The 17,215-nt window shown below is 43.4% G+C and overlaps 1 protein-coding gene across 2 annotated transcripts in view; it reads left to right on the forward strand.

Annotated features, from left to right (window-relative positions):
* The window catches only part of rgl1 (ral guanine nucleotide dissociation stimulator-like 1), a 37,054-nt gene extending 21,467 nt beyond the window's left edge, over positions 1-15,587 (forward strand). For both annotated transcript variants that reach the window (XM_046300966.1, XM_046300967.1), the window contains exons 3-17: positions 1,622-1,830; positions 2,140-2,214; positions 2,407-2,600; positions 8,993-9,126; positions 9,566-9,885; positions 9,999-10,083; positions 10,194-10,283; positions 10,423-10,509; positions 10,723-10,755; positions 10,870-10,991; positions 11,127-11,216; positions 11,445-11,631; positions 11,844-12,092; positions 12,212-12,326; positions 12,412-15,587. In XM_046300966.1, the coding sequence (XP_046156922.1) occupies positions 1,622-1,830; positions 2,140-2,214; positions 2,407-2,600; positions 8,993-9,126; positions 9,566-9,885; positions 9,999-10,083; positions 10,194-10,283; positions 10,423-10,509; positions 10,723-10,755; positions 10,870-10,991; positions 11,127-11,216; positions 11,445-11,631; positions 11,844-12,092; positions 12,212-12,326; positions 12,412-12,599 (2,178 nt within the window). In that variant the 3' untranslated portion in view covers positions 12,600-15,587. The remainder of the gene's footprint in view (positions 1-1,621; positions 1,831-2,139; positions 2,215-2,406; positions 2,601-8,992; positions 9,127-9,565; positions 9,886-9,998; positions 10,084-10,193; positions 10,284-10,422; positions 10,510-10,722; positions 10,756-10,869; positions 10,992-11,126; positions 11,217-11,444; positions 11,632-11,843; positions 12,093-12,211; positions 12,327-12,411) is intronic.
* Positions 15,588-17,215: the final 1,628 nt, after the last annotated feature.

Raw genomic sequence — 17,215 nt, forward strand, 5'->3', positions numbered from 1 at the left:
GATTTATTCTGAAATTGTTTCTGTAGTTCGAAATCGATAAGAAAAGCATTCCGGAAACATTATTTTGTTGAAATATGATTTGATCTCTGATAAATTTAAGCTAATTGATTGCACCTAAATTGTACATTTTAATTTATAGGATTAATGTAATATTCAATAATTATAGTACCTAACATCTGATTTGGACCAAACCTTTTTTCTAACAATGACTAAGACATGAGGAATCCAAAGAAGTGTGCCCCAAATGCCAAAAAGCATTTGAAATTGTGGCCAGGTAAACAAACCCAAAGCATGGGTCATACCTGGAACATAGACTGCTTACAGGGTAAGAAAAAGAAAAAAAATGAATATGTTGTGATTTGGGTGAACTATCCCTTTAACAATGGGGGGGGGGATGTTTTAAAGAACATGTCTAATGGCAAGAACAGCACCATCTAGTGGTCAGAACCTGGTATTATCAGGATGTAGGATGGGACATCCACCCAACAACTTCAATTACTAATTTCTCTAAACAGGGGAAAGAAACCATCACCAAATTCACTGAGAAATCATGACATAGGATTAAGAAACAATACTCTGAGCAGCAGCGGCATACTACTTGTCAAACATAGAGAATTGATCCAATATACTCGTTGTGTCTGTGGATGGTTATTGACCACTTCTTTGGAGTCCTCATGTCTTACACATTGTTAGAAAAAAGTTATGTCCAAATAGGATGCTGGGTATTATAATAGTTGAATATTGAATGTTATATGAATCCTAGAAGGAATGCTAATCTTATCTGTTTCTAACAAACGAAACGATTTCAGAACCATCTGAGATGGTGGGTGTTGAAATCCTCTTTCTTGTGCTTTTTGAAGTGGAACGACCCAACTGCCACCACAATTCTTCTTTCCCTGCATGTTGCATCCTGTTAAAGCAAAGCATATGGATGAGAACAACTACCCCACATTATCATATGGCAGTATACATTTGGAGTGCTTGTTTATTGTAGCCCCTGAGTGGGAGGGAGTGGGAGTTCTGTATATGTGAATGTATGAGTAAGCTAGTGAAAACAAGACCATTGTCTGTTCTGTATTTGTCTCTTGGTTGTTGGTGATTGTAATCCCTTCATTTCTTTAGTGGAAAAGCAAGATCATGTAAACAACGAGCCACAGTGCCACACCGGTGCTTTGTTTACTGTTGTGGCACTGCCCATAGAGTGCTATCTGAAGAAATGATATACAAATGTCAATGTATGTGTTTGGTACTTGACAGTCAGTACATTTGTGGCGAGGTTTTCACCAGAGAGCAGTATGGACTTTGAGAGTGGAGAGCTACTGTGAGTTGGACTGAGTCTGCCGTCCTCTTTGCCTCCCTCTCAGCCAGAGGACAGGGTGGAGGAGGGGTGCTCCACTCCGTGATTAGAAGCAGATTGGAGAGTTTCCTGTTTTAGTGTGCTAGCAGCACCAAATATCTCTCTCCTCCTAATTGTTCTCCCAGCAGACACAATACTCGGACACATCTGCTTAAGAATGAAATATAGGGTACCTTTTGTCTCAACACTTCTCTCTCTCCCTCCACTTCTCTCCTCGTTCTCATCGTTCTAATCCTTGGTTCTTTCAATCTTGTCTGATGACAGGCTGATGGGGACCGGCTGCCCCCTGGCCACACAGTGAGCCAGCTGGAAACCTGTAAGATCCGGAGTATCCGTGCGGGAACGCTGGAACGGCTGGTGGAGACCCTGCTGACGGCGTTCGGGGACAATGACCTCACTTACACCAGCATCTTCCTGTCCACCTACCGCGCCTTCGCCAGCACACACACCGTGCTGCAGCTGCTGTTGGACAAGTACGTCTGGGTCTGGGGGCTGTAGTGTACAGCAGAGGCTGGCAACTCCTGGTTCTAGTGGGCCCACGTGTGTTCAGGCTTTTCTCCCAGCCATAGTGCTATAAGACCTGGTTCAAATAATTTAGCTAATCAACATGATTTTTATGAGGTCAATTTGATGTAAAAGTGTTGGGCTGTGATACACTGTGACTGAAGAACACTGCCGCTCTACATTGAGAGGCTAAGGAAACCTATTGGTCTCACTTCTTTTACAGACTGATGGTAGACATTGATGCTGAAATGTTATTTTAATCTTGTTCTTTTTCTCAGATATGGAATTCCAGAGGATAGTGAAGGACAGATGGAGCGATGTAGACCCTCTGAAACCAAAGGAGCCGTTCGAACGTAAGATTTCTCAACATCTCCTACTTTCTTAGTCTGTTTGTCTTTAATTGCTTTCCATATGGATTCAAGCCGAGTTGCTGCTGGGTTGTTACTGTGTAGCTCCTCAGTCTGCCTTTCCCTCTGTCAGCAGCAGCTTGCTCCCAGCAGGCTTCCTTGACTTTATCTCTGCCCCCCTTCCCTCATCACCCTCAGTGCCCTGGCCTCCATCCTTCGAGTCTGGCTGGACCAGTGTCCAGAGGACTTCCAGGAGCCTCCATCTTACCCCTGCCTCCACAGAGTCATGGCCTATCTACAGAGGGCCCTGCCTGGATCGGAGCCCATTCGTAGAGCCCAGAGTCTACTGGGGCAGCTACAAGCTGAGGCCAGTCTGGATCCAGACTCCGAGGGTGGGTGAACAGTCTAAGATATCTAGTTAATTAGTACTCTATCCTCCCTCAATTCTTTAGTCTTTTTATCTGTCTCTAACCCCCTACCCATCTCTTTCTCTCCATTGGGCGTGTGTGAGCCACATTTGACCCTCTTCACATGCCACACCTCATTTCTTATGCATTTAAAAAAGTAGGCCTGCTGCTTTCATTTTCTGATTAATACAGTGTCTGTTCCCCGTTAACTTTTCAATTGTGCCACCAAATTTGCATATGCGCCTGCAATTCTACAGTTGAAGTCTGAAGTTTACACACAACTTAGACAAATATATTTAAACTGTTTTTTCACAATTCCTGACATTTAATCCTAGTAAAAATTCCCTGTCTTAGGTCATTTAGGATCACCACTTTATTTTTAGAATGTGAAATATCAGAATAATAGTAGAGTGATTTATTTCAGCTATTATTTCTTTCATCACATTCCCAGTGGGTCAGAAGTTTACATGCACTCAATTTGGTAGCATTGCCTTTAAATTGTTTAACATGGGTCAAACGTTTCAGGTAGGATTCCACAAGCTTCCCACAATAATTTGGGTGAATTTTGGCCCATTCCTCCTGACAGAGTTGGTGGAACTGAGTGAGGTTTGTAGGCCTCCTTGCTCGCACACGCTTTTTCAGTTCTGCCCACAAATTTTCCATAGGTTTGAGGTCAGGGCTTTGTGATGGCCACTCCAATACCTTGACTTTGTTGTCAAGCACCCCCACAACATCATGCTGCTTGCAAGCCTCCCCCTTTTTCCTCCAAACATAACGATGGTCATTATGGCCAAACAGTTTTATTTTTGTTTCATCAGACCAGAGGACATTTCTCCAAAAAGTACGATCTTTGTCCTCATGTGCAGTTGCAATCAGTAGTCTGGCTTTTTTTATGGCGGTTTTGGAGTTGCTTCTTCCTTGCCAAGCGGCCTTTCAGGTTATGTCGATATAGGACTCGTTTTACTGTGGATATAGATACTTTTGTACCTGTTTCCTCCAGCATCTTCACAAGGTCCTTTGCTGTTGTTCTGGGATTGATTTGAACTTTTCGCACCAAAGTACGTTCATCTCTAGGAGACAGAACACGTCTCCTTCCTGAGCGGTATGATGGCTGCGTGGTCCCAAGTTGTTTATACTTGCGTACTATTGTTTGTACAGATGAACGTGGTGCCTTCAGGCGTTTGGAAATTGCTCCCAAGGATGAACCAGACTTGTGGAGGTCTACACATTTTTTTCATGAGGTCATTGCTGGTTTCTTTTGATTTTCCCATGATGCCAAGCAAAGAGGCACTGAGTTTGAAGGTAGGCCCTGAAATACATCCACAGGTACAGTGCCTACTCACCCTGAACACACCATCCCCACTGTCAAACATGGTGGTGGCAGCATCATGGTTTGGGCCTGCTTTTCTTCAGCAGGAACAGGGAAGATGGTTAAAATTGATGGGAAGATGGATGGAGCCAAATACAGGACCATTCTGGAAAACCTGATGGATTCTGCAAAAGACCTGAGACTGGGACGGAGATTTGGATCATTGTCTTGTTGGAAGACAAAACATAAAGCAAAATCTACAATGGAATGGTTCAAAATAAACATATCCAGGTGTTAGAATGGCCAAGTCAAAGTCCAGACCTGAATCCAATCGAGAATCTGTGGAAAGAACTGAAAACTGCTGTTCACAAATGCTCTCCATCCAACCTCACTGAGCTCGAGCTGTTTTGCAAGAAGGAATGGGAAGAAATTTCAGTCTCTCGATGTGCAAAACTGATAGAGACATACCCCAAGCGACTTACAGCTGTAATCGCAGCAAAAGGTGGCACTACAAAGTATTAACTTAAGGGGGCTGAATAATTTTGCACGCCCAATTTTTCAGTTTTTGATTTGTTAAAAAAGTTTGAAATATCCAATAAATGTCGTTCCACTTCATGATTGTGTCCCACTTGTTGTTGATTCTTCACAAAAAAATACAGTTTTATATCTTTATGTTTGAAGCCTGAAATGTGGCAAAAGGTCGCAAAGTTCAAGGGGCCGAATACTTTCGCAAGGCACTGTACATCTCCAATTGACTCAAATGATGTCAATTAGCCCATCAGAAGCTTCTAAAGCCATGACATAATTTTTGGGAATTTTCCAAGCTGTTTAAAGGCACAGTGAACTTCGTGTATGTCAACTTCTGACCCACTGGAATTGTGATAGTGAATTATACGTGAAATAATCTGTCTGTAAACAATTGTTGTAAAAATGACTTGTGTCATGCAGAAAGTAGATGTTCTAACCAACTTGCCAGAACTATAGTTTGTTAACAAGAAATGTGTGGAGTTGTATGTAAACGTCCGACTTCAACTGTATATCATAAGTGTTGTAACTGCAGCACTTTCACCCGGGAGATCCATAATTTTCCTACCTCCACATTGTGAACCGCAGCAGATTGACGCCTGTGATTAGTTTAGTGAGGGTCCAGGACCAAGGCGATTGGATGCCTGTTGGTAAAAAAAAATGTCCCTCACGATTAGCGTGGAGCAGCTTTTCTATGGGAGCACCACGGCACACTGGACTGGCACTTTGGTTCTCCGCTGATCAAAGTTTGTGACCAACATTTTCAGAAGAGCAGCACGGCAACTTGTAGCGCTGTTTTCTACGCATTATTGTCAACAAGTGAATTTACGTTTGGTGTAGGGGCAGATTTAAGCTGTCCTCTTGTCTTTAGGATATTTTAATCTCTGTTTTAATTTATTTTGTATTTTACAATGGCTGCTGTAAGTCAGAATAATTGCCATCCCCTACAATGGGCTAAAAAAGGAAAATGTGCTATGTTGAAATGCCCCTTGCCTCAAATATTCTGTTTTGTAATTTTAGTATTGTGCCCAAGATGGTAGACAAAAATGGAAAATATCTTGCCTATGTAGAGTAAGATGATGTCAAGGTTTTGCAAACCAGCCTCAAAACACCTGAAGATTGATATTCATGAGATTTTTCTTGAATGTGGGCTACTGTGCAGAAATCAAATGAAGTCACATTAATATATTGAAACCCCCAGATCAGGGGTGGCCAACCCCCTTGGAGTGCTACTTCTAGGCAGGATTTTCTACGGTCCTATTTTAAAGGGATAGTTCACGCAAATGAATTACATATTTGTTTCTTAGGGAGAAGGAGAGTCTGCAATCCATCCTATGGTTAGCCACTGCCGCCAACCATTAATATTAGCTATTTTTCTTTGTATTTCCAACCCTTTTTTTCTCCCCAATTTCATGGTATCCAATTGGTAGTTAGTCATGTCTCATCGCTGCAACTCCCATACGGACTCGGGAGAGGCGAAGGTCGAGAGCCATCCTCCAAAACACAACCCAAACACGCCGCACTGCTTCTTGACACAATGCCATCCAACCCGGAAGCCAGCCACACCAATGTGTCGGAGGAAACGCACTACACCTGGCGACTGTGTCAGTGTGCACGGAGCCTGGCCCGCCACAGGAGTCACTAGTGCGTGATGAGACAAGGATAACCCTGCCGTCCAAACCCTCCCTAACCCGGACGACGCTGGGCCAATTGTGCGCCACCCCATGGGACTCCCGGTTGTGGCTGGCTGCGACAGAGCCTGGACTTGAACCCAGAATCTCTAGTGGCACAGCTGGCACTGCGATGCCTTAGACCACTGCGCCACTCAGGAGGCCAATATTAGCATTTTCTAACCAAAAACCAATGAAATTCAATGTTACCTAGCTAGCATACTCTAAATTTCATGCCCAAATAATTTCAGAGTAACTTCAAACCAAGTCATTTTGAGTGTGTATTTGTGGACTACAGGAAAAGGAGGGCCAAGCATGCCCCCATTCTCATTGACGGGGCTGTAGTGAAGGTCTAGACAAACTACAAACTATCATGGTGCAAACACGCCAAGAAAGTCTTGAAGAGAGCACGACAACCCCTATTCCCCCTCAGGACACAGAAAATATTTGGCATGGCTCCTCAAGACACTCAAAGTTCTACAGCTGCACCATCGAGAGCATTCTGACTGGTTGCATCACCGCCTGGTATGGCAACTGCTCAACATCTGACCGGAAGGCGCTACAGAAGGTATTGCTTACGTCTCAGTACATCACCGGGGCCAAGCTTCCTGCCATCCAGGACCTCTATACCAGGCGGTGTCAGAGGAAGGCACTAAAAATTGCCAAAGACTCCAACCACACTAGTCATAGACTGTTCTCTCTGCTACTGCATGGCAAGCAGTACCGGAGTGCCAAGTCTAGGGCCAAAAGGCCCCTTAACAGTTTCTACTCCCAAGCCATAAGACTACTTGACAGCTAATCAAATGGTTACCTGGGACTATTTGCCTTTATAAAAAATATTTATTTTTATTTTTATGCTGCTGCTACTTGCTGTTTATTATCTATCCATTGTTATTTTACCTCTACCGACATGTACATAAACTCGGCAAAAAATAAACGTCCCTTTTTCAGGACCCTGTCTTTCAAAGATAATTTGTAAAAATCCAAATAACTTCACAGATCTTCATTGCAAAGGGTTTAAACACTGTTTCCCATGCTTGTTCAATGAACCATAAACAATGAACATGCACCTGTGGAACGGTCATTAAGACATTAACAGCTAACAGCTTAAGCAATTACGGTCACAGTTATGAAAACTTAGGACACTAAAGAGGCCTTTCTACTGACTCTGGAAAAATATCAAAAGAAAGAAGCCCAGGGTCCCTGCTCATCTGTGTGAATTTGCCTTAGGCATGCTGCAAGGAGGCATGAGGACTGCAGATGTGGCCAGGGCAATAAATTGCGTTGTCCGTACTGTGAGACGCCTAAGACAGCGCTACAGGGAGACAGGATGGACAACTAATTGTCCTCACAGTGGCAGACCACATGTAACACCTGCACAGGATCGGTATATCCGAACATCACACCTGCGGGACTGTACAAGGATGGCAACAACAACTGCCTGAGTTACACCAGGTGAACAATCCCTCCATCAGTGCTCAGACTGTCTGCAATAGGCTGAGCGAGGCTGGACTGAGTGGTGGAGGCCTGTTGTAAGGCAGGTCCTCACCAGACATCACTGGCAATAACGTCGCTTATGGGCACAAACTCACCGTAACTGGACCAGACAGGACTGGCAAAAAGTGCTCTTCGCTGATGAGTCGAGGTTTTGTCTCACCAGGGGTGATGGACAGAATCGCCTTTATCGTGGAAGGAATGAGCGCTACACCGAGGCCTGTACTCTGGAGCAGGATTGATTTGGAGGTGGAGGGTCCGTCGTGGTCTGGGGCGGTGTGTCACAGCATCATCGGACTGAGCTTGTTGTCATTGCAGGCAATCTCATCGCTGTATGTTACAGAGAAGACGACATGTGGTACCCTTCCTGCAGGCTCATCCTGACATGACCCTCCAGCATTGCAATGCCACCAGCCATACTGCTCGTTCTGTGCGTGATTTCAAGACAGGAATGTCAGATTTCTGCCATGGCCAGCAAAGAGCCCGGATTTCAATATCATTGAGCATGCCTGGGACCTGTTGGATCGGAGGGTGAGGGCTAGGGCCATTCACCCCCCCAGAAATGCCCGGGAACTTGCAGGTGCCTTGGTGGAAGAGTGGGGTAATATCTCACAGCAAGAGCTGCCAAATCTGGTGCAGTCCATGAGAAGGAGATGCACTGCGATACTTAATGCAGCTGGTGACCACACCAGGTACTGAATGTTACTTTTGATTTTGACCCTTTGTTCAGGGACTCATTATTCCACTTCTGTTAGTCACATGTCTGTGGAAATTGTTCAGTTTATGTCTCAGCTGTTGAATCTTGTTATGTTCATACAAATATTTACAAATGTTAAGTTTGCTGAAAAATAAACGCAGTTGACAACGAGAGGACGTTTTCTTTTTTTGCTGAGTTTATTACCTCAATGACCTCGACTAACCTGTACCCCCGCACATTGACTCGGTACCCCCTGTGTGTATGTATGTGTGTATATGCCTTGTTATTTTGTTACTTTTTTTTTCTTTATTTAGTAAATATCTTCTTATCTTATGTTTCTTAATTGCATTGTTGGTTTAAGTACTTTGCTAGTAAGCATTTCACAGTCAGTTCTACACCTGTTGTATTTGGTACATGTGACAATGATTTTGTTTAGATTTGTTTTTTTGCAAACTGTAAGAGAATCTTGAATAATAATAAAAACGATATATATATTCCACTCTGGTCATGGGCCTAAGCATATGAAAATATGTAGAAATGCAGAAAATGAACTTTAACCCAGGCTAGGGGTTTGAGCCAATGACATTCACGAAAGGAGATAGCTTGGAGTGCGATCTTCAGAAGTTGGCAACCCTGCCATCATGAATGAAATCATTAATCTGATCGTTTCTCCTCCTCGTAGGTTTCTCTGGCGGTTTCCATGGCAACAGCTCCTTCTGCCTGGGTGAGGATGAGGAAGTGGAGATCGAGGTCCAGGAAGACTTCCTGTCATTTGATGCAGATTTGGTGGCCGAGCAGCTAACCTATATGGATGCGGTAAGAGAGGCTGAGGGAGGCTGGGTGGGAGTATGGGTTTCCAATGTATTTGAACAATATAGGATAAATATACATTATAAAGTAACTGTCCAGTATTACCATATTTCTATGAAATACGACCTATAAATAATTATAATACGAGTGGAGTAGTTTTCCCTTCTAAAAATGATAATTAAGTAGGTTATAAATCAGCTTTTCTGTGTTATGGTGTGTGCGGACCCCAGCCAATGAGCCAACATGACTTCATGTTCTATGAGGAAATAGCAAGCATTTTTATGATACAAGTTTTTGAGGTGTGTCTATGCAATTTATGCTTTGGCCACATACAATATTTTGGTATGCGTTAACAGAATATTCACTTTTTTTAAAGTAATATTTTCACTGGACAGTTACTTCAAAAGATTGAATACTAATAGTGTCATTGTTTGTCTGTTTCCAGTTGTTGTTCAAGAAGGTGGTTCCTCACCACTGTCTGGGTTCCATCTGGTCCCAGAGGGATAAGAAGCAAAACAAGCACAGTGCTTCCACCATCCGTGCCACCATCACACAGTTCAATGCTGTGGCAGCATGCGTGGTCAGCACCATACTGCACCGACGCCAGATCCGCCCGCACCTCAGGGCACGGGTCATCCAGCGCTGGATAGACGTCGCTCAGGAGTGTCGCATGCGTAAGAACTTCTCCTCGTTGCACGCCATCGTATCTGCACTGCAGTCCAACCCACTCTACAGACTGAAGAGGGCCTGGTCCTGCGTGCACAAGTGGGTCTTTCACAAGCTGAATGCATATGAACTGATCAGTCACTCACAACTCATGTGATAGAGTTCTTATGCATTCCAGATTTAATTCTAACCTTTCTCTGTCATTTCCACAGAGACGGCATCTCTACGTTCGAGGAACTATCAGACATCTTCTCAGATCACAACAACTACCTGACCAGCCGAGAGCTGCTGATGAGGGTGAGACTGCTTTGGGAATGCCTGCATACCAGACATTGTGGATTTTGAGGAAGTGGTTAATTGATGATGAATTGATTGATTTTAGTAGTGATTTGATATTTCCCCTACAGGAGGGCACCTCTAAGTTTGCCAATCTGGAAGGCTGTGCTAAGGAGCACCAGAAACGCATTCACAAACGACTCCAGCTGCAGAAGGAAATGGTGAGCGATGGAGCAAGCTACAAGCCACTATGGGTTCGCGGGCCTGTTTGTTTCTTTTTCGGGAAGGGGATAAAAGTGAGTAGCTTAGCTGTGCTTTCTGATTGGTATGTTTTAACCTATGCTTTGTCTCTCCTCCCAGGGTGCCATGCAGGGGACGATACCTTACCTGGGCACCTTCCTGACAGACCTGACCATGTTAGATACTGCTCTACCAGACCTAGTAGAGGTGAGCCTTACTGTCATCCTACTCACTCCTTCTGTTTGAGTGTAGAGACTCTGGTTGTAGAGACTTGTGTGTTGTGACCACTGTTTGCAACTAGAGCATGAGTTTCCATGAGTATGTGAGGAATTAGTTTGGCAGTTTTTGGAGAAGTCCACTGCTGTTTGTCTAGCCAGCCCAGCGTGGGATGAGAGTTCAGTCTTTCTGTGTCTTCTGCAGGGTGGGCTCATCAACTTTGAGAAGAGACGGAGGGTGAGTGTCATTTTCAACCTGTTTCTAAACCACTAATTAGGTGATTAGGAAAAGTCATTAATGTTGGTAGTGTCAGCTCAATTGACATGATTGACATTGACCTCTCTCTTGCAGGAGTTTGAGGTGATTGCTCAGATCAAGCTGCTGCAGTCTGCATGTAACAGCTACTGTCTGAGTGCTGACGTTGCCTTCCTGCGCTGGTTCAAGAGCCAGCCACAGCACAGTGAGGAGGAAAGGTACAAACATCATCAATCATTCACACTATATATACATCACTAGATCAGCTCTTGCTATCCTCTCTTTCTGATTGTTTCTTAGGCTATGTGGACTGATAGCAGTGATGTCATGATTCTTTTCGGTTTCTCTTGCAGCTATGCTATGTCTTGTGACATTGAAGGAGTGGGAGACAGCAGTCCTACTTCACCCAAACCCCGCAAGAGCATGGTCAAGAGACTTAGCCTGTAAGCACACTCTAGAGGAATTATAACATATGCTGTACTTAATATTTTGATTTACAATAAATCTACCCTGAATAATATAGACATTATTGTAATGGTGTAGAATTCTACAATCAGTTGTGGAGCCTTTGCCATAATGTTGATGTTTTAACAGAATTCCATTAAATCATTTTGTATATTAGATCTATCTGACACATTTTTTGTTGTTTTTTTGACTTTCTTCTCTGTCAGACTGTTCCTGGGTGTAGACTCCTCTGCAGCGAGTTCCCCGCTGAGGGAAACACCTCGGTCGCCCCCTACTGGTAGCTCTGGGGAGAGCATGGACTCAGTAAGTGTGTCGTCTAGTGACTCCAGCCCTTCAGAAAGCGATGGCATGGCCCTGACCCCTATACACACCTCCGACACTCAGCAGAACAAGGTATGGCACTAAGATACAGCACTTTTTTTGCCTTGATACATTTTTGTTGTATTTAGTTGGTGGGGGTTTTGCACAAGCCCTATTGTTTTATTTGATTTCTATTCTGTGTTTTGTTTACCAATGTGTTCAAATAAAGTTATAATTCTTTCCAAAAGGCTGGCAATATGAAGGTCGTATATGTGCTAATTACTGTGCTTCATCTGTCTCTCCAGTTGTCCGAGTCTTCTTCCTGTACTTCTCTCCACTCCATGGACACCACCTCATCATCAGCTAGTGTTCCAGTGACCCCAGCCTCTCCCTCTCTCCCCGGGCCACCCTGCATGCACCGTCGCTCTGTCTCCCTGACACCCATGTCCCCCTCCTCCCCCCTGCCTCCGGCCTACAACACCCAGGCCCAGGACGCCTGCATCATCAGAGTCAGCCTGGAGCAGGGCAATGGCAACCTCTACAAGAGCATCCTGGTACGTCTCATGTTAAGATGTGAGATTGTGAAAAATGTGTTCTAAAGCTGTTTCAGAAGTGACGATTCATCCTGATTTTGATTTAATTTTAATATTAAAATATGTTGTTTCCTCCCCAGTTGACAAGTCAGGATAAGACTCCAGCAGTGATTTCTAGAGCTGTGGCCAAACACAACCTGGAGAGTGAGCCTGGGGAGGGATATGAGCTGGTGCAGGTCATCTCTGACGAGAGAGGTACAACATTCTCCCTGACACTCTTTTTAGCTTTTGAGTTGAGATGATGTGAAAAAGTCACTTTAAAAAAAACTTCCCTTTTCAGAGCTGGTGATTCCAGACAACGCCAACGTCTTTTACGCCATGAACACCTCAGCCAATTTTGACTTCCTGCTGCGTGTGCGAGGCACTGCGGGGAGGCCGGTCCAGCTGAGAAGTCGCTGCGCCTCCACACTCCCCCGCGCCCAGCAGCGCTCCAGCCTGTCTCTGCGCCTCAGCAAGGTCACACTGTGACTCCTAGGACAGGGGCACAATGACTGGAGGGACCACAGACTGGAGGGGGTGGGAGACTGAGACGGAAGCATGGGGGAGTGAGTTGAAGTCAATGAGACTCTGAATACCCTATTCCCAAAACACCTGTCCCCAATTGGACCCCCACCTCTCAGTGCCCACATACATCCCCCAACTCCAGAAGCAGCCTGTGACCTTCCAATCCCTGTCCCTACCACCCCCCAAACCCTATGGACTATTATGGATGTGTAGTGGGACTTCAGTGCCATATAGAATATAGATGCCTTTGGCAGAGCGAGACAGTGCCCCCCTCCCCGCAACCTTCCGCTCTCCACATGAAGAGGTTTTGCACATGCAGGAGGAGTGACTCCTGCCCTCCATCAGTATTCAGCTTTTTTTTAATCAACTCTCTTCTTTCCTGTGATGCCTGTTATGTTTCCCATTCAGAGGGAGATGGGAAGGAGAGTGAGACTGCGATGTCCAGTCCTGTTGCCTTTATTAATGATGATGAACTCCTGTGTCAGTATTAATCTGGGTGATTGATTGACAGGAGCTGTGTGATGTCACCATCTTTCTTTTTGTTTCCTTCACCTCATTGTGTGCACTGTGTGTAACACACCGGACTGCGCTTCTAATATTCTGAGCTGTGTGACGAATACCATTATAGAGGCATTCTGATAGGTTCCTACTTGGTTTTAACAAGTCCTTTCCTTTTGAAATTGCTTAGCTGTCCTATCTCATCTGTAGGGTGTAGTGACACGTAGGATGGGTCTCTATGTGAGGCCCGGATTGAGTGGCCTGCCGCGCTGATTAGCAGTCCTGATAGAGATGCACTTGTTGGTGGCTAGGTGACGTCAGGAGGTGGGAAATGGGTGGAATGAGTGACCTGCTCTTCTTCTTTTCACCTCTGCACAAAATGAAGTATAGTTTTGTTTTCCTCTGATGTTTTTTACAGGGCAGAAGAAAAAAGTATATGTATCAAACTTGGAGAGGGTTCCAATGGATGATGTTCTTAAATGATATGTGAGTTCAGATTGTCAGAGAGAAGACGGTGCCAGATTTGCTGTGCTTCATTTGGAATCGTGACAGAGGGACAGACTCCCACTCCAGTGCTCAGTGGGTGCACATTACATTAATGAGCACTGGGGCTTATTCAGGGGGGGTGTAGGGTTAAGGTCTATCTGCTGAACACTCCGTCACTTATCATGTGCACTTGGGTGGAGTCCATTTTTTTTTTAGAGCAGCACCGTTTGGCAACATGATACCCTCGCCGGTCCATGTGTTCCTAGATTTATAAACATTCACAAGGCTGCAATAGCAGAGATTTTCTTCACATTTGTGAAAAAACGAAGAACCACATTGAAAACTACCACTGTTGGCTAATTTAAAAGAGAACCAACTGCATTTTTGAATAATAGCTAAATCTAATGAAAGTTTCGGTTTGTTTTACATTACCTCATTTTGTGCCTGCCAGTTGGCTGTAGGCTAAAAACAGCAAGCTAGCCTTTCCATCTTCCCAATTTATAATTAAATAAATGCCCTGGCAAATATTCTTATACTTGCCAGTGTAACCTACAACATTATTCCAGTTTAATCTGCTGCTTGAATGTATTCGCTCCCATATCAGCTAAAAATAGAATGTTGTCATTTTTGCTCATGGAGAAAAAGCACATGGCTAGCAGCTGTTTTACCATTTAGAAGTAGCCTAAAATCAAGTAATTACTTCTAAACAAAATATGGTTTATGGGGAGATTCTAATAAGGCTATAATGTTTATGGTTTGAACAGTCGCTGAGATTACATCTAGTTATCAATGCAAAATAGGCTACTTTAGTTCTTAGCATCAGATCACTTTTGTTTTCACGGATTTATAGCAACCCTGGTGCTTATTTTTTTTTAGAGCAAATTGATAGATGTAGAGTTAATTATTTAGTGAAACCAGTGGTGTAGTGAAGGGTAAATGTTTTGCGGGAAAATTAATTCAACGTATAAGGAGCTTGACTTTTTTCACCGCAACCCCACTTTTTTTCTACCACTACATCAGTGTGTGAAACAGCTTTGTGCCAAAAGAGATGGGAACAAAATCACATTTTTGGGGTTCAATTTCAACCAAGTAAATTTGGTGGTAAAATACAGCCTCATTATCTACACAACAGTGCCCCCACCCTCACAAAAGGAATAATATGCTGCATTTCAACGTTTTTGTGGAGAGAATCTGCGTAGCAAGCGACTAGGTAGGCTTACGTACATTTTGAGGTGAAAAATGACATTCAAGTACTGCGTTGCGCTCTGTTTGCATAAACGTTCAGATGGAAATTGTCATTCGGAATAGGCAGTCATGTCTGCTCTTACAACAGTCTCAACATTACAGCCCCCTGTGCACCGAGCCTCAGCCAACCACTCACTACCAATAGTTTGAGTCACAGACTATATGAAGAAAATAAATCACACCAGCCCACACTATGACACTAACTCAGTTCCCCCTGTGCCCAGGCCTCTACACACACACACACACACACACACACACACACACACACACACACACACACACACACACACACACACACACACACACACACACACACACACACACACACACACACACACACACACACACACACCTCCCACTTTAACAGAAACCCTTACTGGCTCCCACACACTGCATAACCAGCATTACCACCACCCCATCGGTCACACACACACACACACTGAATGCTGCCCCTCCTGTGCCATAAATACCTATTCTCTCCTTGCACACTGTGGTTATGGTTATAACACTCGTTCTCTAATACTGACATTCTGGCCATCTCACTGAACACAGTGTACTGATCTGTTATTGGTCATACTAAAGGCTGGGCAAGGTTTACTCTGTGGTCGATTTCCTCCTATCTTGATTCTCATTCAGCACTTGTGATTTTTCTCTCATGAACTTTGTGTACTTCTTCACTGCCAAAGAATTCTCTACCTAAATAAATTATTATCATTACTATGATTTTGTCTTTTTGTTTGACCTTGAACAAAAAAAGATTTCCAGAGTTGAACGACAGTTCAAATTATTACTCTGTAATTACCATTTAACAATATACTTGGTCATTTCTTCACCATAATATGTTACAATGAGATGACAAGTAACTATGAAGTCCTGTAAAGCTAGTGCACCATATCATTTGTGGGCTTTGTAAATTGTTTAAGGCATTTCTACTGACTTAAATGCAGTCATGACCTCTCCTCTCGAAGCTACATCCTGTTCATGTGCAATTTCATAGAAATTCATTGACAAATGTGTTTTAAAGCATTTTGAGTTATTTATTTAACCCTAAGAAAATATACATGTCCTAGAGCCAAGTCGATAAAGAATATACATGGAAATCTAATACGCAATATTTTTGTCATCAGCTAATAAGACAATTTGGTGAACATATCTTCATTGTTGAGGTCAGTTTGATATGTTCAGAAATACACATGTATGGACACACCTAATGATTTCCAGGTTTCTTCTTTATTTTGACTATTTTCTACATTGTAAAATAAGTGAAGATATCAAAACTATGTAATAACACATGGAATCACGTAGTAACCAAAAAATATATATTTTTCATCTATATTTTATAGTGTGTGCAAAGCTGTCAAGGCAAAGGGGGGCTACTTAGAATCTAAAATATATTTTGATTTAACACTTTTACTACATGATTCCATATGTGTTAATTCATGGTTTTGCAACAGTAAAGTGAGAAATTTGCCGATGTGCCCTTGAGCAAGGCACTTAACCCTAAATGCTACTGTATGTCACCCTGGATTAGAGTGTCTGATAAATGACTCAAATGTAAATAATTTTGATCTGCAAAACAAATGTTAGAGGTTCATGCTGCCACCTAGTGTACTGGGGTTTGTGGTCAATCACAGCTTGTAGACTTTCGAAGAAAAGAAAACAAACATTTTTAAACTCTTACCTAATCATGTGCTACTAAGATGATAAAAAATATCCCTACTAACTTATAACATTTGGCCTCACCTCTACCCAATGGGGCACGAATATAAATTGTATCTTGTTTTAAAGCCCTCTTGGCTACTTGGTCTTCAATTAAATGTCCTCCCACACCTGAATGGGCTGGAACCCAGTAGAAATGCACTACACCCAGTCTCTCAATTCTCCATAGCAGAAGAGCTACTGCCCCCTTACCCGGGAAGCACCGAACAACAGAGGGGGACATTGGACCATCGAAGAGGTGCAAATATGAGAACTACATTGATTTGGGGTTCACATTGATTTAGGGTTCATTGGGAGTAGTGCCTTTCCTCAGCCACAGTGTTATATGTGCAAAAAGTAGTATCTCACAACTTGATGAAACCTTCACTCGTGCGCAGACATTTAGAAACTTAACATGGCAATTTGACAAATAAGCCACAGGAGTTTTTTGAGTGAGATTTAAGACGACTTTCAAGTAGTAAGACATATAAAAGCAACAGATACCATTAATAAGAAGGGGTTAGAAGTGTATTATATGGCGAGCTACCGAGTGGCTAGGACAGGCAAACCCCCTACAATTGTGGAGGACTTAATTATTCCTGCTGCCACTGATTTGGCTGGGAAAAGGCCCCAAAAACTATACAGATAATTCC

This window comes from Oncorhynchus gorbuscha, linkage group LG15 (genome assembly GCF_021184085.1).
Source record: "Oncorhynchus gorbuscha isolate QuinsamMale2020 ecotype Even-year linkage group LG15, OgorEven_v1.0, whole genome shotgun sequence".
NCBI lineage: Eukaryota > Metazoa > Chordata > Actinopteri > Salmoniformes > Salmonidae > Oncorhynchus > Oncorhynchus gorbuscha.